The sequence below is a fragment of the Acinonyx jubatus genome, chromosome E3 (assembly GCF_027475565.1).
Source record: "Acinonyx jubatus isolate Ajub_Pintada_27869175 chromosome E3, VMU_Ajub_asm_v1.0, whole genome shotgun sequence".
Classification (NCBI taxonomy): domain Eukaryota; kingdom Metazoa; phylum Chordata; class Mammalia; order Carnivora; family Felidae; genus Acinonyx; species Acinonyx jubatus.
Window position 1 is genome coordinate 20940972 of NC_069398.1, and position 24415 is coordinate 20965386.

The following is a 24415-nucleotide window of genomic DNA, read 5'->3' on the forward strand; positions in this document are numbered from 1 at the left end:
ATTTAGAATAGAACCCAAGTTCTTACCATGATCCAGCCACTGCCCCTCTCCATCTCATTGCAGGCCATCCCCCCACCTCACCTACCTCGCTCCTTGTTCTCTAGGGTTCTTTGGATCTCACAGAAGCACACCAAGCTTTTCCTGCCTCTGCACATATTATTCCTCTCTCTGGAATATTCTTCCCTTTGCTCTATGCCAGAATGCCTCCTTCTCAGTTCTGTGATCTCAGTAAATTCTATTTCCTCAGAGAGACTTTTCCTGGCCCCTTGAACTAAAAAGTAGATGCCCTTCTTGACTCTCTTCTTTTTAGTATCACCTTATCAGACTTTGCAGTTTTTAGTCTGTTGACTGTTTTTTAAATTATTATTGTCAGTCTCATATACTAGATGGTAAGTTCCTGGAAGACAAAGACTATGTCTTTTCTTGTCCATTTTTGTATCTCTGACATCTAGCAAATTGCCTGGCACATTCCAGGAGCCCAGGAAAATATTCGGTAAATGATTAATTCTCTCAGAAACCTCTGACATATCATTTTACAGATGAGAAAACAGGCTCAGCCAGGTGGTGTCCCCCAGACAAGGCCCCTTAGTGCCACAGTGGTGGCCTGGCACCTTGGCCCAAGCCTGGCCTGAACATCCTTCTCTCCAGTCCACTCCCCTCAGACCTGTCCCCTTCAACTGAAAATGAATACTGCTGCTTGGGGCACCTAGGTGGCTCAGTCAGTCAAGCGTCGGACTCTGGCTCAGGTCATGATCTCATGGTCCGTGGGTTCAAGCCCTGCGTCGGACTCTGTGCTGACAGCTCAGAGCCTGGAGCCTGCTTAGGATTCTGTGTCTCCCTCTCTGTCTGCCCCTCCCCCGTTCACAGTCCTCCCCCCCCCCCCCCCCCCCGCCGCCGGAAAATAAATAAACATTAAAAAATTAAAAGAACAAGACAATAAATACTGCTGCCATATCAATCCTTTGTTCGGCAGTGTGCCTTCAAGCACTCCTTTGTTCAAAAGCCTTCTTTGATTCTCTAATGCTTAACACGTTACATCTAAACTGTTCTGCCTCCACTGTGTGGCCTCACTACTTTCTTGCGTACAGTTCGCCTCCTGCCTGTCTCTGTCTCCTTACACTTCTTCACTTTCTGCTTCTCCCAGATGCCTGTAAACCCTCTCCCCTCTCCCTGGAAAATCCCAGCCTCATGAAGGGCTCAGCTGTCTTCAGTGCCATTTCTTATTACTCAACTGCTCCAACCTCCAAATAGTAACAAAGTCAACCTCAGCTTAGCATAATATTTGTTTTGTTTGTTGCTTATGTCCTGTGTTAGTCTCATGTCATTACCTTTGTAGGGGGGAGGCCACATACTCCTCTAGAGCCTATCAGAGTGGGAGAGGAGGACATTTTTCAACTCTCACCCAGCCTGACTCCAGTGCTTGCCCCAGAGGAGATGTGACTTCTATTGCCCGCACCTGCCCTCCCCTGGAGACTCCCTTGCTACAAGCAGGAGTGTATCGGAAAAGGAAAAGGGCGGAGAACCCGCCGCACAAAATCGCCGACTCAGGAAAGAGGCAACCACGGCACACTGGCCTGAAGAAACAGACGCTGTGCTGTTTCCATCCCTATTGACGTTGCTTCTTCCACAAAGCTTGCTTGCTTTCTGGCCCGAGCACATTTCTTTTGAGCCCTGTGAGGAAAAGCATTTCTGTTTCTTAGATCACATCGATGAAGATGACTTTGTGAAATGTTGTGATTTGGTGACATCAAACGGAACTCCTGTCGAACGAATGAAAGCTGGCTGGAGCAAAATTTGAAAGGAGGTAACAGTAAGGGACCAGGTAGACGTGTGGCCTATGACTGTCAGAGAGCTTCGTGGAGGAAGCAGAGCCATTGGCCACAGACAGCAAGTGAACCCGCAAAGCCAGAGAGAGGCTAGTGTCCTCGGTGGCCACGGGAGGAGCTTGGAGAGAGCATCAGCCATGGAGAATCATAGAATTTAAAAAAGAGGGGAAGAAAACCTTAGTAATCACCTAAGCAATCAGTCTAGTAATACTTATCAAGAGCTTGGTGTGGTCCAGGCCCCATGCTAGCCATTGTACATGTTTAAACTTCTTTAATTTTCATAATTACCATCTGAGTTACTATTACTACCTACGTTTTACAAACATTGGCTCGGGGTGGGGGGGGGGGGGGTAAAAGTACCTAGTACAGCTAGTGACAGGATACAAACATAGACAACCTGGCTCCAGAGTCTACACCCCAACCACTACTCTGCATCTCAATAATCATCTTTATACTAGAATAGAAACTTGCCATTAACATTGAGTTGCAACTGTTTTAAGGACCTCCCTTGTACTTAGTAATTTGCTAGGTATAATTGGGTAGTGTGCCAGGAAGTATAGGCAGATTACTGCCCTTGGGAATTTATGGTCTTGGTAAAAATCAAGAAAACTGCAAATAAAACAATTATTTCAGGTTCTAACAAAATATATACAGTATCGCCTACCAAAACCTGGCTATACGATAGGTAAGTATTGGTCTAGGAAAGACTCCACTCAGTGTTACCCCCAGATTTGTATTTCGAAAGGAACTATAGATCCTGGGGCTGTCTGGGCTTTTCTCTGGCAAGGTCAGTATTTTCAGCATTGAGTTCCCTTTCCTGCTTATTTGTCAGTCTCCACTGCAGTCTTCTGCAGGGACTTTAGGTCTTTGTGTAAAGCAGAGCACTCCTTCCTTAATTATTCTGAATTGGGCAAAAGAGGTAATTTTATTCATTTTAGGTTTAAATCCTAACAAAGCAGTTCATTGTTCAAATATTGGGTGGGAGTGTATCTGAGAGACAAAGTAGTTTTGTTAGAGATAAAAATAAATGACTTTGATTCTTCCTTTGGGGTTGGTTATTTCCAAAGATCCAAAATTGAATCATTTTCACAATAAAACCACTATTTTTGTTCTTCCATATTGTAGAAATGGCTTTTAAGGCCTTACCCTGAGAAAGCCTAAAATGCCCTCTATTGGCCAAACATGGAATGACTGCTGAACGTTCAAAAAAGTTTTCAAGTTGAAAAAAAAATAAGGAAAATGTGTATCATGCATGTGTGCTTTGCATGTGTGCGAAGCTTTCTCTACAAAACTGCTCATTGCAATATAGTTTGTGAAAACAAAAAAGTTGAAGCAATCTAGCAAAAGGGGTATGGGCTAAATGAATTATGGTATATCCACAAAATAGAACTCAGCTAATATATATGGTATTGTAGAAAAAGACAACACAGAAAAATGTTCATGTTACATTAAGTGAAAACTTGATATCACAAAGCTGTTTATTATGATCCCATCTTTATCATCTAAAGGACGTATAGGAAACTAAATAGAATAGCTAAGCCGATAGACATCTGAAAGGACGTGTGCCAAAATGTTCAGTGTTCTCACTTCGCAGTCTCTCTTGGTGGTGGAAGTGGGGATTCTTGTTTTCTTCTTTCTTCTTAACTCTCTTTTCTAAACACAATCAGTAGGAATTATTTTTGTAAAATAAGAAACAATAGTGAGTTATTTTAGTTATTACTATGTTCTTGGATATTATTAGCTTCTTATAAAAGAGACATGGAGAACATTTACAGGAAAGATTTCAGAACCTCAGTGGAATGGGCAGCTTCGTGTGATGCCATGTCACTAGTGATTTATTTATTTTAGTCTACATACTTTCCAAGAAGGTCACCATCTCTAAATAAGAAATCATCCTTGTGGTCCAGAACTAGTTTGGTGCTTCCATATTCTGGGAGAAGAACTTTATCTCCAACTTTCGGGCTAACTAGTTGAATCTCTCCACCCTTCCCTGTAGAGCCTGATCCAACAGCTACTACTGTTGCCTGCAGTGCTTTTCCTTGAGATTTTTCTGGAAGCATAATGCCTCCTTTTGGTTACAGTTTTGGCTGCACTCTTGCAACTAAAACTCAAGGAGGAGAAGAAACTTTCTAAATGCCTGTCCTGCGGTGACTCTAGCTGCCGCACCTCCCACTCTGCTCTCATGCCACTGCCATCCAAGGGGACCCCCCCAAAACACTTTTTTAAAAGAAATCAAGAGATGGAACCCCGTAATCCTACAGTTAAAAAAACTGGGATCTCGAGTAGCCAGATGTAAGTGGTGACTTACCCAAAGCTACACATCTGGTTACACTTAACATTGACTTTCAGTTTCTCTTCTAGTGAGTCTCATTATTTATCCAGTTCTTCTGATGAAAAGTTAGTAATCTTGATACTCTGACACTTGGCTATCGATTGTTCTTCACAAATGAATCATTGAGACTTGAATCAGAAATGAAGCAGAAATGAGCTACTAGGACATTTATATGGAGCACATTTGAAAAGATCACAATGCAGTTAGGATGGATTTATTTCTCTTATACAGGGTTTGGCAAACTACACCCAGCGAGCCAAATCTGGCAACACCTACTGTATATGTCTTACCTATGGCTGCTTGCTCTCTACAGCTGCAGGTAGAGTAGAGACAAACTATATGGCCTGCTAAGCTGAAAATGGTTCCTACCTGTCCCTTTACAGAGAAGTGTGCAAACCCCTGCTCTTACAGATAATTTAAATCCTATCCTGCCTCCAGATATTTAACTATTTCACTACACCTTAATGTCTCTAGCTAACCAAAAGGACTCTCAGCTGGCAATTCCAAACAAATGTCAGAATAATCATCAGAGCTAGAAAGTCCCCAAATGGCAAGTTGTTTTTCCCTAATACCCTTTTCCTGCCTCCGAGAAACAACAGGCCCTTCCCAGCCTCAACCCCAACAAACTCTCTGAGTGGGTGGGGACGCCTAGGAGGACAAAGACTGTGGAATGGTGGTGGAGAGGCCCAAAGAGAAGGGCACATTAGGAAACGGTACATTTTCTTAGGGTGCAGGGGATTATATTTCCAGCTAAATTCTTTTTCCATTTGGTGGAATCATGTTGAGGTGACATATTCAAGCTGGGAAGTGCTTAAGCCTGAAATGATAGACTGATGAAAATGCCACACAGGGGCACCTGGTGGCTCAGTCGATTAAGCACTGGACTCTGATGTCAGCTCAGGTCATGATCTCAAGGTTCATGAGATCAAGCCTTAAGACGGGCTCTGCCCTGACAGTGTGGATTCTCTGTCTCCCTCTCTCTCTCTCTGCCCCTCCCCCCTTTCTCTCTCTCTCTCTCTTTCTCAAAATAAATGAGCATTAAAAGAAAAAAAGAAAGAAAGAAAGAAAGAAAGAAAGAAAGAAAGAAAGAAAGAAAGAAAGAAAGAAAGAAAGAAAGAAAGAAAGAAAGAAAGAAAGAAAGAAAGAAAGAAAGAAAGAAAATGCCACACAAACTGGGCATGAGGTGGGAGGGAGAATTGGGAATGTGGCTCCAATATACTCACCCACCCATGGGATTTGACCATAATGCTTCAGAAGTGACTGGAACCAGCCTCATTTAGAGACATAAGGGGTGAGAAAGTAATATGCAATAGTAGGTAGGACAACGATGAGCCCTCAAACCACATTCATAAAACACCGTGGAATTCTCATGTTATTTTTGTATCTGTTTCATATGTTATTTTTGTTTTATAATTAATAATTGAAAATATAAAACAAATTCACCAAAAGCCTACATGCAAGGAGCTTGAGGTGAGAGCATTTCAGGGCCCATGTCCTCTTGCAGTGAAGATGTCCAAGGTTACCAGTATACACCCCAAACCAAAGAGCATTCCCTTGATGTTCACTCTGGATAAGACTCCTAGGCCTTCTCACAACATGAGGGGGAGCTCCTTCCCACTAGCCAAGAGTGATGGCATTCTGGAATTCTCTACCTCTTTGATATTAACAACAGCAATTCATGCCCCTGTGTACTACTAATACCAATAAAAGACAAGAGGAAGAAATATATGGAGAGGTAATAGTTTGAATGTGATCACAGCACAAATTCCTTTCAGCATTCATCTATTGAGTCCCTACTATGTGCCATGCATTGTACTGGACCTTGTAGATATTACAGGGAGTAGTAAGACACCAAAATGGACGCCCCCACCCTGCTTTTTGACTTCCAGGAAGGTAGATATTGGGAAGTCTGCTACAGCCACAGCAAAAAGGAAAAGTTTTAATGCTTCCACATTCAAGCTTGCCTCCCAAAAGAGCAAGAATCATGGCTTCTGACTCAGTGTTCACTTTTCCTCCTCCAAACCTCAAGTGCTTTGATCTGCTTGGTGAAAGTTAGGTCGCTCGTGGAATCCAGGATACAAGGTACTCTGGAGAAAGTAGCTTTTAGATTTTAAGCTTCTAGCATTCAGTGAGCCACACTTAAGAGGGATCAGAAAAGAGGTGAGAAAGACAATCTAAACATCAGTCACATTTACCAAAGCGGATGATAGGAAGAGAAGTCCAGGCTAAGAAATAGCAGTGGTTAATCAACAGGGTACACCAGAGGCTTGGCGAGAGCTGACCTGGGGTGAGAGCAAGTGGGCCATTAGCCAAGCTTTTGTGCCATGGGAAGCTGTTGGCAAACAACCTCCTCCTCAAGGCCAGGAGAGCAAGGGAAGGCCAACCATCTAACTTCATCCTGTCAGTCATGATGTTTCTCCCTTTATGCCAGTGGATAAGAAACAAGGAGTTGCGGGGCACCTGGATGACTTGGTTGGTTGAGTGTCTGACTCTTGGTTTCAGTTCAGGTCATGATCTCACAGTTCATGGATTCAACCCCCATGTCAGGCTCTGCACTGACAGCTGCGGAGCCTGCTTGGGATTCTCTCTCTCTCTCTCTCTCTCTCTCTCTCTCTCTCTCTCTCTCTCTCCTCTCCCCTCTCTCTGTCCCTCCTCTGCTCGCTCTCTATCTCTCTCCCTCAAAATAAATAAACATTAAACAAGGAGTAGAGAGAATTGGGGGAAATAAGGAAGGATGGGAACACTTGGTGGAAAAATGCTGAGTTAGGTTTTGAACATGGTAAATTTGAAGCACCCTTAGGGACATCCAGTTAGAGATGTCAAGTAGTCAGTTTTATGTACAATAAGGGTATAAAGTTCAGGAGAAACAGCTGTGTTGGAAATTTAAATTTGGGAATCTTTAATCATGGTTGAAACCATACCTTGAGAGTATATGTAGAATAGGAAAGAAGCAAGCCAAGGGCTAATTCTGGGATCCAATGGCTCTGAAGAGGTAAGATGGTGAATGAACCCTGCAAAAGAGACGGGGAAGGGAAGGGAAGGGGAGGGGAAGGGGAGGGGAGGGGAGGGGAGGGGAGGGGAGGGGAGGGGAGGGGAGGGGAGGGAAGGGAAGGGAAGGGAAGGGAAGGGAAGGGAAGGGAAGGGAAGGGAAGGGAAGGGAAGGGAAGGGAAGGGAAGGGAAGGGAAGGGAAGGCTCATGGAATTCAAAGGAGGAGGGGGTTTTAAGAGACTCCACTGTGGTATGACCTAGAGAGTTCAAGAAGGACAGATGGTTGGGCTTGGCAGTTAGAAAGCCATGCTGATCTTGTGGAGAGCAGTTTCAGTGATGGGTGTGAAACCTACTCTGCAATGGGGATAAGGAAATAGAGGAAACAGTATGGACACTTGTGAGAATACTCGCTACCATGGGACAGAGAAAGAAGGTGTGCTACCTAGAGAAGGATGCAAGATTGAAGAAGAATATTTATTATGATGGGAGAAACTGGCACATAATATAGGCTGCAGCCAAGAAAACCATACAGAGGAAGAGACCAAAAATTCAGGAGAGAGAAGGGTTAACTTATAGAGCAAGTACAAGTTAGAGCCTCCTTGGGGAGATTTAGCCTCAAACCCAGAGGAGATGGTTAACTTGAGGGTGAGATGGTAGGAAGTTGAGGAAGTTCTTCATGCCTGATAGCTGCATTACTCTATGCAATAAAAGCCAAGTTTCCATTTGCTGGAAGGAGAGGAGATATCCTGGAGTGCAGAGGGCCTTGGAAAGAGTAAGTTTGGAAATAGAAAAGGAAGCTGACTTGGATATTGACTGGATTTATTGTGGTAATCTTTTTTGCAATTTATACAAACATTGAATCATTATGTTGTACACCCAAAACTAATATGTTATATGTCAATTATATCTCAACTAAAGAAAAAAAGAGGGGTGCCTGGGTAGCTCTGTCAGTTAAACGTCCAACTCGATTTTGGCTCAGGCCATGATCTCGTGGTTGAGAGTTCGAGCCCCACGTCAGGTTCTGCACTGATAGCATGGAGCCTGTTTGCGTTTTTCTCTCTCACTCTCTCTCTCTACCCCTCCCCTGTTCATGCGCTCGCTCTTTCTTGCTCTCTCTCAAAATAAATAAACATTAAAAATAAAAAAGGAAAGAGCTGACTAGAAGAAACACATGGACAGATGGCTCAGTGGCACTGCATGAGTTAATCATGCATTTATGGTGGTATCTAAATTCATATGGTGATGGCACTTATCCAGAGATAGAGCACAGAAAGCTGATGGGTTAATCTAATGGGTTTTGTCCCTTGGTCAGGTGCTGGCAAGGGAACACAGGAAGACATTCCCTAGGGAGATGTTTAGATGGATATGTGGGGTCATGGTAGGATAGGGGAGAAAATAAAATCAAGTGATTTTATTTTATTAGCTACCTGAGAAAAAAGGGTGAGAGGGCAAGGGACCATCAGTCTTAAGGAAGTAGAAAAGCAAATAAACCAGTTTTGGGAGAAAGATAGAATCTAGAGATCAAAGATCAATTTATTGGAGTTAAAACTTGGAAGGTGGAAGACTTCTGGGCACTAGCAAAACTCCTCCACAGAGTATTTCCACTTCCCCCCCCCCCACTCTTTTCTCTTCCTTTCTTCCCATTCTCCCTTCACTTCACTCAGAACCACGCTTTTTTTCTTCACTCCTCTCTGAAACAAGAATACCTTTAAAGAGCTTTAAATGGAGGAGTGACATGATTTGATATGAAATGTTCAGAGCAGCAAGAGACATTAAAATAAGATTTGTAGCAGCACTGATTGATACAACACTAGGAAATAATTAAATATTCATCAGTGGCATGGATAACGCGGCCTTTATTTAGTCTAAAAACAAAAATTAAGCTGCATTGCTCAGTGGTGTAGACAGGGGTAGTTAAACTTGGAAAACAAGGAAATGATTGTCAGAAAAGTAAAGATGCTGGTGACCTCTGGGAGAATAGAGGTTGTCTTCATCAGGGAGGACCCTTGGAGCATGTAGGGACTGGTAATATTCTAGTTCTTGATTGAGTAGTGGTTTTATGGGTAGCTCCTTTATAATTATTCTTCAAACCGTACATATATAGTTTTGCACTTTGCTGTATCATATATCCTAACTAAAGAGAAAACATGCATGGAATGATACATACGATATATAGGAGAGGGGGGGATGAAATTAGGGAGGTATGTGCAGACACAACTGTGTTTGTGATATTGCATTTCATGAGCAGGGAGCTAAGTATTATCTATAATTGTTTACGTGTCTAAAACATTTAAATCAAAATGAAAACTGAAAAAGTGATGTGGAAAAGAAGATGGATGCTTTTGCTTCTGTTTTCATTTCCTTTCTGGTTGTTAAATTATTCAGTAAGTTAGAATAAAGAGGGAAAATTCAGTAGCTGAATCAGTACTCTGGAGATTTGCCAGCATTCAGTTCTTTTTGTTAGGGAGACATGGAGAATAGAATCCAGTTACTAATCTCAGGGCTTGATCTCAGGCCTGTTTGTTTGGTTTACTCTTGGAGAAGTGATCCCAGAGTATACCTGCCTGTATTCTGACAACAGCCCCCACCTCTGCATGAGTATGGGCTACTCATCCCATCCTTCTCTTAAAGGCTCACTGACCCTTCCCTGCAGCCTTCATGTGAACTGGCCTGGAAGTCATTCCACTGTTGGGTGGGGATAGCTGCTGCCAGCAAAGTGCCCTGCTTTCCCAGAAAGCCTGTTCCAACCCCTTCCCACTCATTCAGCAAGTCCTCATTCCAGGCTGCTGACCTTGGATCCAACCCTCCCCCCCCCCCCCCCCCGCCCCACCAAATGTGTAAACAGAAACAACTGGGAAACTGTATTACTAAAGGAAATCCTCAGCAGAAATGGAAAATGAAAACTCCAACACATTCAGAATGCAATGTAAAACTAGTTACACATGGATTTCCCCACCTCCCGAGCCTCTGGGTCTCCCTTCTCATTCTCTTTATACAGGCTTTCCTTAAGGAGTTGGAAAAACTGTCTTCCTGACTCAGTTCTGTGGTTTTCTCACATGGATTCCTAGGGTGAGGAAAGGCCACCTGGGAGGGTGGAGAAATGGAAGGAAGCTGGTCCAGGTAACTCCATGTTGAGTGAATCAACCCAGGATCTGCTCAGACTTCTTGTTAGGTAAGATAATAAAATCCTCATTTAAGCCAAGTTTGGTCGCAGTTCTGTTACAGCTGAAACGTCCTAACTGTCATGGGACAGAAGGAGGAAATTTTGTTATACATGTCCTTGGGAAGGGCTGGAGAGAGTAGTGATAGATAAGAGAAAGCCTCAAGGGGCCCTCTTTAGGGCAGTGCTACTCCAAGCGTGGTTCATGCACCTGCAGCATCAGGATAAGTTGGGAGTTTGTCAGCAGTGCGAATGTAAGGCTTCACTCCAGACAGACCAAATCAGATTCTCTGGAGGTAGGACTGGGACTCTGTATTTTAACAAGGTCGCCCTCCAGTGATTTCGATGCAACTGATGTGGGAGAAAACACTGACCTGGAACACTTCTCCACCTGGGAGTGTGATTGGTCCAACAGAGGAAGTGCTGTGTGTGCCTCTAGCTCATTGCCCACCTCTCTGAAGCGGTCCCAGTCTTCTAGGTCTCAATTGCCTTTTCTGTCACAACAGTAGGATCAGATGAGGAACTGGGTGTAAAAATGGTTTGAAAGAGCTCAGAGCGTGATGCCTAGGAGAGTCAGTCCCTGAGCTGACCCAGCCCCTCCCAGGGGACACAGCCTGAGGCTGCAGACAGTATGTCAGCTTCTTTGGGTGGGGCCTGTGTCCATCCGCGGAGGAACTGGCACGTAGAGGATGGAGAGTCACTGTCATTTTTAACTGAACTCAGGTGCTCTTATTTTGAGGTTTCTTCTTTTCGGGTTCCTGCATGAGTCCATCAGGAAGGACTGGAAACCCAGGTTTTGCCCTTGTGGCCTGTGGAGGGTCGCCCGATCGCAATGCTGCCCCTCCTCTCTCACAACCTCAGCCGTCCTCCCGCCACACCCCCCGCATCCTCAAGACGTCCTCCCGCCGCCACCTCCACTGAGGTGACCTGCTCCTCCCCTCCTACGGATTTCCCCGGCCTTCGACGCCCAAGGAGACACAAAACCCACTGCCCTGAAGATAGAACAGCTAGTTTCAGAGCCCTGCCTGCTGTCTAGTTACTAGGCGTCGACTCCAATGCGGGAGCCACCCTCCGAGCCAACGAGGAGGGTCCGCGTAGATGTGGCGATCTCGCGCGCCGCCCTGTGCGCCGGGCGGATAGCGAATGGAAGGGGCGCGCCCGCTGGCCTGGGGACTAATCAGAGCAGGGCAGGCAAGCAGGTCCGGCTCCCAGTGGCCACTCGGGCGCAGACTCAACGCGTTGCCTGCTCTTGGACTGGACAAGCCTCCTGCCAATCAGGGGCGGAGCAAGAGGAGCCTCGGCCAATAGCGGGAGGCGGCCGGGTCAGGCCGGTGGCCCTGCGATCCGCGCGGTGGTCCGTGAGCCCGTTGGCGCTGAGGGAGTGGCCGCCCTCCGGCTCGCGCGCGCTGCGCTCTCCACCCCCCCCCCCACCCCGCCCCCGGGCCCGCCCGTCGGCCGCGCCGCGTCATGTCGGGCGCTGCTCGGCGCTAGTGCCCGGGGCCGCCGCCTCCCGCCCGCCCGAAGCCGCGCCCACTGTCCAGAGCCAGAGGGATGGTGGTAGTCACGGGGCGGGAGCCAGACAGCCGTCGCCCGGACGGTGCCATGTCCAGCTCCGACGCCGAAGACGACTTTCTGGAGCCGGCCACCCCGACGGCCACGCAGGCGGGGCACGCGCTGCCCCTGCTGCCCCAGGAGGTACCCGGGGGGTGGGGCGTGGGAAGGGGCGCAGAGGGAGAAGCAGGTGCCCGGCAGAACTGACCTTGGGGTGTGAGCAGCACCGAGGCTGGGGTCGGGGGGGGGGGGGGGGTCGGGCTGAGGGCGGCGCCAGAAGAGCCGAGCTGCCCAGCCCACTCATCCTCCTGTAAAAGGCACAGGTGTGTCTTCCTGTCCCCGGGGGGCACCTGATCTCCCCACCCCACGCCCCCCTCTTTCAGTGTTCACTCACTGCAAGGTTGGTTTACTCCACCCCTAAGTCCCATCCTTAACAACTAGAGGAGGGAGGGTAGTCTGTGGGAAGGGAACCTTGGAGCCCCAAGAGATGAGAGTGTCTTCTAGAAAATCAGGGAGGAGGCCTTCGTGGTTGCCCAGACCCAACCTCCAGCTGCCCAGAAAGTGGGGTCAGGGACTCTGTGCAGATAAGAAGCAGGCTAATTAATAGATGTGTCCACACTCACCTGACACCTCAATGGCTTTCCTTCCCACTGGTCTTGATGTGATAACAGTATCACATTTAGAGCTGAAATGTCACTCAAGAGAAGGGGAAAGAGAAGGGAAGGTGGGGCACTGCTGGGAGCTGAAGAGGGAGACAGAAGGTAGGAGCTAAGGTAGTGCTGGATGTGGGGGCCTGTGGGGTGTGGAGGAATCCTAGGAGAATGGACAGCTCCAGAGGGGCAGGGCTGGGCCGGGGGTGGCTCCTCCCCTGGGGATTAGAAGCCTGTGCCCTCGACATCATGAAACACAACAATGAGCACAACTCTAGAAGTACTCTTTGCAGTTGGGGGGGGGGGGTGCGGGGTGGAGCCGTTAGAAACACTATGGTGCTTGCTTTTCATGCACTGTCATTGGGGAAACAATGGGGTTTGAGACAAAGAGGCAACACCCAGAGACTGTAGGCCAGCTCCCCCCCAGATACATTGTTCCATGTGAGATCCAGAACAGTTTTTGGTTGCTTTTGCCTCTGTGCCTCAGTCTTTTCAGCTCTACTGTGGAGCAGACACTTGGATTGGTATGAGATATCCTTGGAAGAGGTGTAAAGAGCTCCAGAAATGTAAAGCATTCTTATCTCAAAATATTTGAGTCCTTGCTATGCACCTAGAATAGTTTTATTGGAGCTATAGACTAAGTAGAAGGCATTTGTTATCCTTTGGTTGCAGAAGAGTAACAGTGCATACGCACAGAAGAACTGTACATAACCTTTCTATTTCGTGCATTCATTCACTCATTCATTTAATGCACACTTGGGTCTTTGCTGCATGCCAGGCACTGCACTAGGCTCTGGGTAACTTTGATTTAATGTATTTTTATCCTACTTTAGTTCACAAAGAACTTTTAAAAAGTTGATATTATTTTACTTATATGTGAAATCTAAAAAACAAACAAAAAAACAACAAAGCATAAATAGACCCATAAATACGGAGCACAAGCTGGTGGTTGCCAGAGGGCAGGAAGGGTGGAGGGATGGGCAAAATGGGTGAAGGGAGTGGGAGGTATTTGCTTCTAGTTATGGAATAAATAAGTCACGGGGATAAAAAGTACAACATAAGGAATACAGTCAGTGAAATCATAACGGTAATAAATGGTGGCAGGTGGTAGCTGCACTTGTAAGCATACCGTGTAAAGACTTAACAAATCACAGTGTCATACACCCAAAACTAATGTAACGTTGTGCGTCAACTACACCTAAAAAAATGTAGGAAAAAAAATGGAAGGCTGGGGGAAAGGACTATCTGGATAAACATACACTGGAGCCTTAGAGATGTAATATTGAAAAGTATGCACTCGTACAAAATTTTAGTCAATCTGGAGGTTGTGGGAAAATTAGAGAGAACTGGCTTCATTTCTTTAAAACCACAAGCAGTGAAAGATATTCCCACCCTCCACCTCCCCCAAAAAAGGTCCTGAGTATTTTAGGGAGACCCTAGAACTTCTCCTGGCAAATCTATACCATCATTCCCTGTTCTTCCCCCTGCCCTTGCCTCCGGAACCTTAGCTGGATGGGGGACTGATCCCACTCTACAGATTAAGAAAGAAGCAGTGAGGTACAAAGAATGAGGAGTGGATGCCTGGAATTGTTCCACAAACACCTATGAGCCCTGCTGTGGGTGGCCTCATGATTAGTGAACAAGATGCCATCCCTGCCCTCAGGAAGCTTGAGGTCTAGAAGGGAGAGCTGACAGAGGAAAATAACTGCTGGTGTACCGTGCTAGGCGAGGAGGGTGTGTGGTCCATGGTGAAGGCACGATGGAGGGAATGTTCAGTTAACTCTGTCTTGGGTGCATGTGAGGAACAATAGAACAGAAATGCTTACAGAATTGGGAAACTTAAAGAGAAGCTTTTATTTTATTTTTTAAGAAAGAGAGAGTGTGCGCATGTGCACACAACTTGGGGACGGGCAGAGGGAGAGAGAATCTTAAGCAGGCTCCACACTCAGCATGGAGCCCAGCGTAGGACTCCATCTCACAACCCTGGGATCATGACCTGAGCTGAAATCAAGCTACCTAACCAACTGAGCCACCCAGGCGCCCTGAAGAGAAACTTTTAGAATGCGCGGATGCTGCTAACCTATATGGTGCCTTGGTGTGTATTAGAGAAAGGACACACAGCTGGGCTAGCAGATCACTCTCAGATCGGTGTCCTTGTGCAGTGAACAACATACACCACACACGGGGCAAATGCATTTGCTAGATGGACAAAGGGAGAGTGGAAAGAACATTCCAAGGGGTATGTGGGTAGGACTTGGCAACTGATGAGTGTGGGGAAAGAGAGGAGAGAGAAGAACATTCAGAAACACTCCTGGATTTTAGCGTTGGGTGACTGAATGGTGTAGCACTAATAAGACCCCAGAAGACCACAATCAGAGCAGCCTCTGTTCTCATTCCCCAATGCCTGGCTGAAAGTGCCGGTGGTTCCTTTCCAGTTTCCTGAGGTTGTTCCCCTTAACATTGGAGGGGCTCACTTCACCACACGCCTGTCTACCCTGCGGCGCTATGAAGACACCATGCTGGCGGCCATGTTCAGCGGGCGACATTACATTCCCACAGACTCCGAGGGCCGGTACTTCATTGACCGGGATGGCACCCACTTTGGGTATGTTTCTCCCTCTATGATCAACCTTATAGTTCTAGTAAGTAGGACCTGGGCTTCAATATGGGGCTTTGGTATCTTCCATTAATACCCAGAAAAGAAAATAGCAAATGTACTGATGGAATTTAATAAATGTGCTTATTGAATTGGATCAAAAGCCATAGTATCTTTCCCAGAGGAGACAAGGACAGCCAGAGAGAGCCCAGGTGCTACACACTGACTGGATGTGATGAAATTGGAGACCAGGAAGTTGTCATCTGTATGGAATAGGTGTGATGCCACCTATAGGCAGGGGAGCCCCAAAACAACTTCTTGGAGAATATCCTCAGATTCAGATTCTGGGGCTCCACATTGCCATTAGGGAGGGACATGGTGTATGACCGTGGTTCTCAGACTTTCTTTGATGGTTTAAAACAAATGAACAAAAAAGGTGGAGGAAGGGCCAACATATGATTGCCATCTTTTAATTTTGCCAAGAAAAGCCTTTAGAAAAAAACAAACAAACACCTTCAATTGTGACTGTCATTTTAACGCTAAAACACAGAAAGACACAATCTCAAAAAAGAAAATAGCCCTTCCCAAGGAAAGACTTCTGATACCTTAACACGTAAACAATTTAAAGACTTTATGTTTTAGTTTCCTTGCTTGTGAAATGAGAAATAATTACAGCTGCCTCACAGGCCTGCCATGCCGATTACGTAAAGAGCCTTGGTGTGACCCCTCACCGGGTCCTTCCAGAGCATGTGGCTGAAGCTCTTTGCCCCTTCAGTGTAACTTTGGAGATGACTACAGAACTAACATGATTCTTGACCTTCAACACATTGGCTAAGGAGTCAGAAAGTCTCCAACCACTACGTATCTGTGCTGGCCTCCCAAGTAGGATCGCCTGCACAGGGAGAAAGGTCATTTTTATCCTCAGAAAGGAGCCTCTGGTCATGCAATTTGCTTTGAAGCATCTGGGTTTCCCCATTGGGCTGTCAGCTGCCTCCAATGCTGAGAAAACAAAGTGTCACATCGCTCTGCAGAGCTATAAAAAGATTTTTGTTTGCAGGCTGTTTGGGGGAGGAAAGTGCTGGCCCCAGCTGGCAACTCCCACAGCACTCTTAGCTGGGCCTTGCCCTGGGGTCATGTTTTTCAGAGCAGACCAAGGTTTGCTTAAGATCCTAGAGGACTAATTTGGGAAGGGGTTGTGGGGAGGAGGAACAGGCTTTGGCTCTAAGCTGATGTGCCCATGCCCAGGTGGCCATAGCTGGAGAGGGTCAGAGCTGGGCCAGGGTGTGGCAGAAAGCAGGGTATTGTGGCATTTATCCTCAGGCTGCTAGACTCCAATGGTCTGTGATTCATCATCAGCAGATGAAGTTGCTTAAAGACTCAGAGAAAATAAAATAGGGGCTCAGGGCATTTGATCAGGTACATTTCTCTGCTGGGGCAGCTCATGTGTCCCTAGCACCCACCAGGGAGGCTGCTTGGGTCACCACCTGGGGCAGTTTCCCACTGTGATCAGTGAATAACACTTTGGACTAGAGTCTGGACCACTGTGGGTATGGACTTGGAGTCAACCATGACTGCATCTGGGCCTCTGCTAGCTGTAGCTCCTTGAGTAAGGGTATTCTTTAACCTCTCTGAGCCCCTCTTTTTCTTCATTTAAAAATGGACCTAAGATGGCACTTAAATGTCATTGAAGGGATTAAATAGGGTAACACACGAATAGTAGCTGACCCAGACTAATACTTAGTGAGTGGTAACTGCCGTTACATCATGGTCATAGACAAACTATTGAGGCAACATCTTGATCTTGGGGTTTACTCACATATCTTTACAGAAGTAAAGACCTTGCCACACTTAACTGGCGATGGATCTGATTATGATTACTCTTAGCACCAAAGAATCTGAAGATGGAATTAAAAGAACTGAATTTTTATTTTAAGAAAATGCAGTATGTGATTTTATTCATTCGAGAAACCAATTTGTCCAGGTGTTCAGGGTAGCATTTGCTGTCCATGTAGCTACAAAATAAGATGAATGGCAAAGAAATATAGAAAATGGGGAAGGCTACTACATTGCTAGTGGAAACATAAAATGCTACAACCATTTTGTTAAGCATGCGCTTCACTTTATGACTGAACAATTCTCCTAATATTTAGCCAAGAGAAGTTGGTGCGTGTGTCCACAGAAAGTCTTATACAGGAATGTTCATCACAGCTTTACCCATAAGAGCCCTAAACTGGAAACAACTCAACTGTCCATCAGCAGGAGAATGGGTTAAATCAATTATAGTAGATCCAGCCACTTACATGAGTTTTAAGATGAGGCAAAACTAATCTTTGTTGATAGAATTCTGGGATTGAATGAGAAGAGGCAGAGGGAAACTTTGAGGAGATTGAAATGTTCTGTATCTTGGTCTAGGTTGTGGTTATAATAAAACTATACAATTAAGGTTTGTACACTTGAAAAAAAAAAGATTTGTACATTTGTTGCATATTAATTAGACCTCAATTTAAATATATATGTCTTAAGGAGCCTAGAATATGTATGTTTCCATTATTCCTATATATACCCAAAAATAACAATACCTAATAAAATAAATATACCTAATGATAATTATAAATGTAATAATGATGATACTGATAATAACAGCTATTAATGCTTACTGAGGACTTACCTTGTGCCAGGTATTTTCTAAGCACTTTTTAATCATTTAATCCCTTTATACCATTACAAGGTAGTTTTTAAATTTTCCCTCATTTTACAGATGGGAAAATCAAGGCACAGAGAGGTTAAGTTCACCTCTCCAAGGTCACACAGCTAGTAGTCTGGTTCCAGACTCTGTGCTCTAACCACTATGTGACACTGCCCAGATCCATTAGCTCCTTCTCACCAACCCTCTTTCCTTCCTGCTCAGAGATGTGCTGAATTTCCTGCGCTCAGGGGACCTGCCACCCCGGGAGCGTGTACGGGCTGTGTACAAAGAGGCTCAGTACTATGCCATCGGGCCCCTCCTGGAGCAGCTAGAGAACATGCAGCCTCTGAAGGGGGAGAAAGTGCGCCAGGCGTTTCTGGGACTCATGCCTTATTACAAAGGTGAGGTGTCAATTGCCCAGGGTGGTTGAGGTGTGGGAAAGGAGGGTTGCAAGGCATCTGTGTGTGCATAGGTCGTCACCAAAGAGGTGGGTCTAAGATGTATCCGTATTACTCAGGATCAGAGAGATTTCTGCTTCCCCTTCTGCTCTCCCCTCCCAGTCAAACTGGGAAGATTCAAGTTCAATAGGGCCCACTTTTCCTGTGACATCATCAGATCACATTTCAAAAGGATGATCCTCATTCTATCCTTTTGGTTTCTTTTGCCTTGGAGACCCATGATCCCTGTTTAAGTTTGTGCCTTTCACGGGCCCAGAGTCCCTTCCCCAGGATCTGCCTCTTCCCTGTTGGATCATGCCTTCACCGGGGCTCTCTCTTTGTGCCCTGACGCTGCCTTGCCCACTGCCCCCCGACATCCTGACCCCTGTCCCAGTGATGGGTGCTGTGTTCACCCCCCTAGACCACTTGGAGCGGATTGTGGAGATTGCCCGGCTGCGTGCAGTACAGCGGAAGGCCCGTTTTGCCAAGCTCAAGGTCTGTGTCTTCAAGGAGGAGATGCCCATCACCCCCTATGAGTGTCCGCTTCTCAACTCCCTGCGCTTCGAGCGGAGTGAGAGTGATGGGCAGCTCTTTGAGCACCACTGCGAAGTGGATGTATCTTTTGGGCCCTGGGAGGCTGTGGCTGATGTTTATGACCTACTGCACTGCCTGGTCACAGACCTCTCAGCCCAGGGCCTCACTGTGGACCATCAGTGCATCGGGGTGTGTGACAAGCACCTCATCAACCACTACTACTGCAAGCGCCCCATCTATGAGTTCAAGATCACATGGTGGTGAGTAGCCCGGGTAGGGAACAGAGTCCTATCAGGGAGGGTGTCCATTCCCCTTAGTGGCGCTGGGAGTAAGATCCCTGGAAGGGATACTGACTGCCCCAGACCTGCTGAGGTGAGGACCAAGTCCTGAGGCACAGCTCCAAGGGGACGGAGGTCTCCCAGCTGTACCTCGGGGTCAGGCTCAGGGCTTGTGGCCCACAGGGACCTGGTGCCTGGATTCACCTGACCTCTCCTCAAGGCACAGCAGTCTCTGCCTGAGGCTTAGGGGTCTGGGTAGCTAGGGCTTGACCAGAAAGTCCAGAGAGGTTTTGTCACTCTTGTTCTTGCAAGAGAGTTTCTGCCCTTTTTAGAGCCACGTTACCAAACTGTTGTAGGCATAATCACTTCCTCAACCCTGTTCACGTATCCCTTCCTTGTGCCTAGTGTATAGGTATGAACACAGAATATGATGGGGGGTTTACCCAGGTAGCCACCCCACAGCCCCTGGCTGAAGAAGAAGCATCTTCTCTCCCTCTTCCCCCAGGGATAGTTCCATGCTTTGTTTTAGGATGTGGAAAGACTCTTCCTCCTGGAACATATTCTTCACCACTTTTTGGAGATGTAACCATAGTTGCCAAAGCCATGTACCAGGTTGGCCTTAGAAAAGCACAATGTTTACAGCCCTGCCTTAGGGCCTTGGCTTCTCCTACCTTCCACCAACCTTCCTTGCTTGAAGGGTTATCTTCTCAGGGCTGTAATGCAGATTTCAGAGGTTCCTTTTGAAGATTTCCCTGAATCAAGCAGACAAGTTGCATAGATCTTCTGTTATCTTTGAGATGTAACATCCTTTCTAGAGGCTCAGAATATCTCTTTGGCTGCCATTTCATGTGTTAGCATCCAATTTGTGGTGAACCTCCTTAGATAGAAACCCCTGTGTTTTTAACCCTATTGCTTTATCCTGCTAATGTTCTCCTAGGAGAGTGTCTGTTCTGAGGAGGCAAAGAAAGGGTTGGGTGGGAGGCACAGCTATCCCGGGAGCTGTAGGAAGATAGCAGCACTTCCATCGTGTTTTACTGTCCCCATTTCAGAGACAGAAAAAGATTCACAAGGCTCTGTTCCCACTGCATTTCCTTCTTGCTCCATGTGCAGACTAGGGTGGTCAGTCGGATGTGGACACACATCCCCTAAAGGAAGAGCCATGCAGCACCAGTAATCGGAACGTAACATTTCTGTGCTGCATTACAGACTTCTCCATGTGATCGTGATTGTGCTTGATTGTTCCTGGGTGTTTTGTAGAGAGATTTTTTGTATATAAAAAACTAGTGAGGACAGCCTCATTGGTCTCAGTCCTGTGAGACCAGTGGTTGGTGATGTAGGGAAGGGGTAGCTAAAGATGTCTGTATCCTTCTAAGGAAGAGAAGGCCAAGCCTTAGGACCTTGGCAGAACTCCTTCATAGGGCAGTGACTTCCTGGCCCTCTGTGGCAACAGGGATTCCAGGGCATGGTTTTGCACTCTTACGTTGTGTTCTTATATGGTGGAACAGAGGTATAGAATGAGATCTAAGAGGAAAGTATACAGTCAGTTGTTCAGGTTCCAAGGTATGCATCCCTTCTATTGTTCTCATCCACAGATGAATCATCACTTTTCTGGAGTTGATTTCCCTGCTTGAAACTTAGTCCAACAGCATGCCTCTTGTCTTGTTCTAACAGAAGTCTTTCATTTAAGTTGCTCCAGTTGGTGTTACTGCCTAATACAGATTCATTTTTAGACAGACACTGAGGCAAGCTATTCAGGAGAAAGGCAGTATGAGTAGAAAGCAGACAATTAATCCTAGTGCTTTCAGGAATCTGGCCTTGGCCCTGTCTCTCTCCCAAGTATCACAGTACTTGGTTATTTAGAGTCCATGCACGTAGGATGGAGTGATTGGTTTGCTCAAAAACAATCCCTGAAGACAAGCTTGGAGCTGCAGAGATGCTGCACAAGGACACTGTCCTTGTGCCTCTTGCTAGAGACACCCCTTTGGATCCGCTCTGCCCCTGTGTTGTTCTCACAGTGGTGTGTTCTGTGCCATTGTGGGGGAGACAAGGCGCTGGGCCAGTAGACCAGGCAGCGCAGGGATACTGGCAGCCAGCTTAGAGCTCTTTCCAAACGAAGTAAAAGAATTCAGTGGCCCAATTTGGCCATTCTCTGATGAGAAGCCAAGGCCAGGCTGAAAAGTGCTTTTGGATGTGGTGGTGGTGGTAATGGCCTCCAAATAAAGGTCATATCTGAGGAAGAGACTTCTCCAAGTTGTATCCTTTCTCAACTCTAACTGGTCAACTCTAAAGCATAAGAACGGTTGGGTTAGGAAGGAGGGCCCCAAAGGATGAACACTTCTTCCCAATCAAAAGGGAGTATATTTTCATAGCATTCTTGTGCATCGTGTTGATGGGTCAAACCAAAGTGCCTGCCTTTGGAGCTTCCATTGTGTTTGTGGGCACCTTTTCTCCCAGGTGTCATGCTCACTGGTTGGGAAGGTGAAAGTTTTAGGATACAGGATCGTGTGGTGCAATAGCAGCCATAACAAAATTCAATAACAATGAAAAAGTTAATTAATGGCACAAAAAAGATTGAAGCAAAACCACAATGAAACACATCACACCATCCCAGAAGGGGGAATTCTTTGGGTAGCACTCTAAATAGAAGAAATATAGGACTCATCACCACCCTTATTCTACCTTCGGTTAATTCACAAGGCTGTCCAGTGCTTATCACGTGGCAAGGAGTCAACTGTGCTCTGAAAGTTTCTATTCTTTCTTCCTGGGGCTGAGGATATTCTGGGAGCTGTCTGAACCTTGTGCCTCAGGCTGGTCAGGTGACCTTATCTTCCTGTTCTGGGTTGCTTGTTGGAAGACTAGGAAGAATGACATTTCCAAACCACAAAGTGGGGTGAGCCTCAGTGTGCAGTCTTGGCCTCAGCTGGATTTTGAAGAGGTTAAGACAAATGACAACAACAACAAAAAACCAAAAACTACTCACACTGATCCCAGTTAGAATTTCAAATATCCTTCTGCATACCTTCTGTCCATATTTGATTCTAAGTGATTAAGCTTTCTTGGGCACCATTTTGCTGCGACTCTTTCATGAAAGTAGTGGCTGCCTTGTGATCCTTAAAAGAGGGAGGCTCTATTCATCAGAAGCCAGAGTGTGAGAGACTGGGGTGGGAGAGGCACTTTTTGGAATTCTGGAAGAATCATACATGTATACATATGTTAATTGGGAGAAGGGTGGGTGGGCAGGGGTTGAGGAGGAGGGAACAAAGACTGGGTATAGGAACAGGTTGCCTCTGGAGTATGGGAGGTCACCTGGGTCCATTGTCTTCCTTCTGTACGGTGTTGGGTGTTGGGTTCGTGTACATGGTATAACATTTCCTATGTTCGTTCACTCCCTGTCTGTGAGCGCTTTGGTGCATGGAGCCTCAGTACCCTCATGTGGCATTAAAGTAAAGAATTAGAACCTGGGTGCTGTGCCTTTCTTTTTTAGAGACTTACTCTCATCCCTCCTCTGCCCCCCACTGTGCGAGCAAATCACAGACTATGTCTCGATTTCTGCTTAAAATGTGTTATATTTTTAAATACTTAGCTAAATAAAAGAGGCTCTTTCCTGAGACCAGCCCCTGAACTTCTGCCCTGACTTGAAGTTAGAGGGAGATGGGCACCATGAAGGCCCTTCTGCAGTAACTGTAGCCTTGTCTCTGTTCCAGGTAGGAGTGTGCCCACCCAGCCTAGGCTTTGCCCTCTTGTGTTGAGAGGTCTTCAGGGGAAGAAGATACCACAGTTGCACGGTCACTCTGTGGCTAACAGCCATGTCAGGTGGTTCTGAAAGAAATCCCTCCTATCATGTCACCACTTCTTTCAAGGGCGAGATAAATGGCTCTAAGCTTATGTAAGCCTTAGTGGTTAAGACCCTTACTTGAGGAAAATGGGTATAAGTTGCCCTTCCTCTGAAAGCAGAGTTTGACACCTTCCTGGCTAATGAGTGTCCTCATCAGGATGCCCCATGGAGTCACTTAATGGAATCACTTTCATGGAAAGGTGAATTCTGACATGCTGGGTAGCTATGCCACCCTCCAACTGCTTCCTTAAATCTCTGATTATTCTGACTTTTAAACAAAAGCACTGCTGCATTACCTGTGCCAAATGTATTCCCTGACCTAATTACTGTGCACACAATCACATAGTAATGATACACTAATAATACTTAATAAGTTGGAAACTGAAGCTCATGGAGACATAATTGCCTCAAGGGCAGATAGCTAGTAAATGGCCAAGTCAGGATTCGAACCCAGGGCCCTTTTCGGAAATCCTCACAGGTGTTCAACAGAGCCCTCCCTTCTTGTCAGTGGGACACTGACAACAGAGCTCAGTGTCCCACCTCTGAGACTCAGGGCTTCACCCTGCTTCAGTCTGTGCAGATTTTAAAAGCAGATACTCTAGAAGTCATATTAGAAAACTTCCTTGGATGCGTAGGTCTTAAGTAGTCCCTGAGTATTAAGGAGCTAGCTGGGGTCCCCAGTGTGCCGCCCTTCTTAGTAAGGGGCACATGTTTGCTAGATGGAGAAGGACCCTGCTCATGGGCAATGAGTGGAGGTCAGTAGTGGCTCTCTGGCTGGATCCTGGGTATGGCAGGATGATCCGGGACAGCTTGAGTTAATCAGACTCTTGCAGCCCCCTGGCCTAACCACACAGATGCAGCCTGATCATGTGGGGAGTGTGCCTGAGGCCGCGGCCCTCCTTCAGGGACCCCTGACATCAAGAGAATAATTGAATGTGAGGCTCTTTAGTGTGGCTCAGGGGATGCTGTGTGCCTGGCTTGGGACTTACGACCCTTAGATCTGGGTCTCAATCCTGCCTATTTGTTCCTTTGTCATCATTTTGAAGATGATCTCTTAGCTAGCTTTGATTACCTTTCATTTTGATTTGCTTAACTTCTAGCATGTTGCTCAAGCTTGTGTTCACTTACCTTTAACTTCCTGTCCTTTGACTCCTTACCATTTTGTTTTTCCTTTCATGTACTTTATACTGTTCTCTATTTTTTAAACATAATTTTAAACTTTATTTCTAACATAACTTTAAAATAAAGTGCCTATATGAATAGGATGCCAATGAGCATCTTGTTCTGAGCAAGAGTAATTATGTGCCTTTTTTCCCTTCTCCAGTCATTTCTACAGTGATCTTACTAGCTGTGAACATTAGGCATCTCACTTCTCCCTTAGATGAATATCTTCTTCTAAAGTCTAAATATAAGGAAAAACTGATAGTGTTATTACAAAAGTCGTAGATCTGATGTCCAAGCTTTTACCTCCCCCTCCACAAAGCTCCCTTCCCAGCATATACACACAGTAACAGTCAGTTGAGTCTTAGAAATGAGGCAGC

General features: G+C 46.1%; 1 protein-coding gene and 1 pseudogene across 1 annotated transcript; one reads left to right on the forward strand and one right to left on the reverse strand.

The window, feature by feature from the left end:
* Positions 1 to 3486: 3486 nt before the first annotated feature.
* LOC106972844 (10 kDa heat shock protein, mitochondrial-like) lies at positions 3487 to 11776 on the reverse strand (annotated as a pseudogene).
* On the forward strand, positions 11723 to 24172 carry KCTD7 (potassium channel tetramerization domain containing 7). Its single transcript, XM_027041848.2, has 5 exons — positions 11723 to 12002; positions 14944 to 15113; positions 18013 to 18191; positions 18649 to 19021; positions 22744 to 24172. The coding sequence occupies exons 1-5, from the start codon at positions 11859 to 11861 to the stop codon at positions 22745 to 22747; spliced, it is 870 nt and encodes a 289-aa protein (XP_026897649.1). The 5' UTR covers positions 11723 to 11858; the 3' UTR covers positions 22748 to 24172.
* Positions 24173 to 24415: the final 243 nt, after the last annotated feature.

Bases quoted from the DNA above. Each gene is read 5' to 3' on its own strand.
- KCTD7 (XM_027041848.2), top strand. From the start codon at position 11,859: ATGGTGGTAGTCACGGGGCGGGAGCCAGACAGCCGTCGCCCGGACGGT. The intron at 15,114-18,012 runs GTATGTTTCTCC...CTTCCTGCTCAG, and splicing joins CGGGATGGCACCCACTTTGG to AGATGTGCTGAATTTCCTGC. The intron at 18,192-18,648 runs GTGAGGTGTCAA...TCACCCCCCTAG, and splicing joins ACTCATGCCTTATTACAAAG to ACCACTTGGAGCGGATTGTG.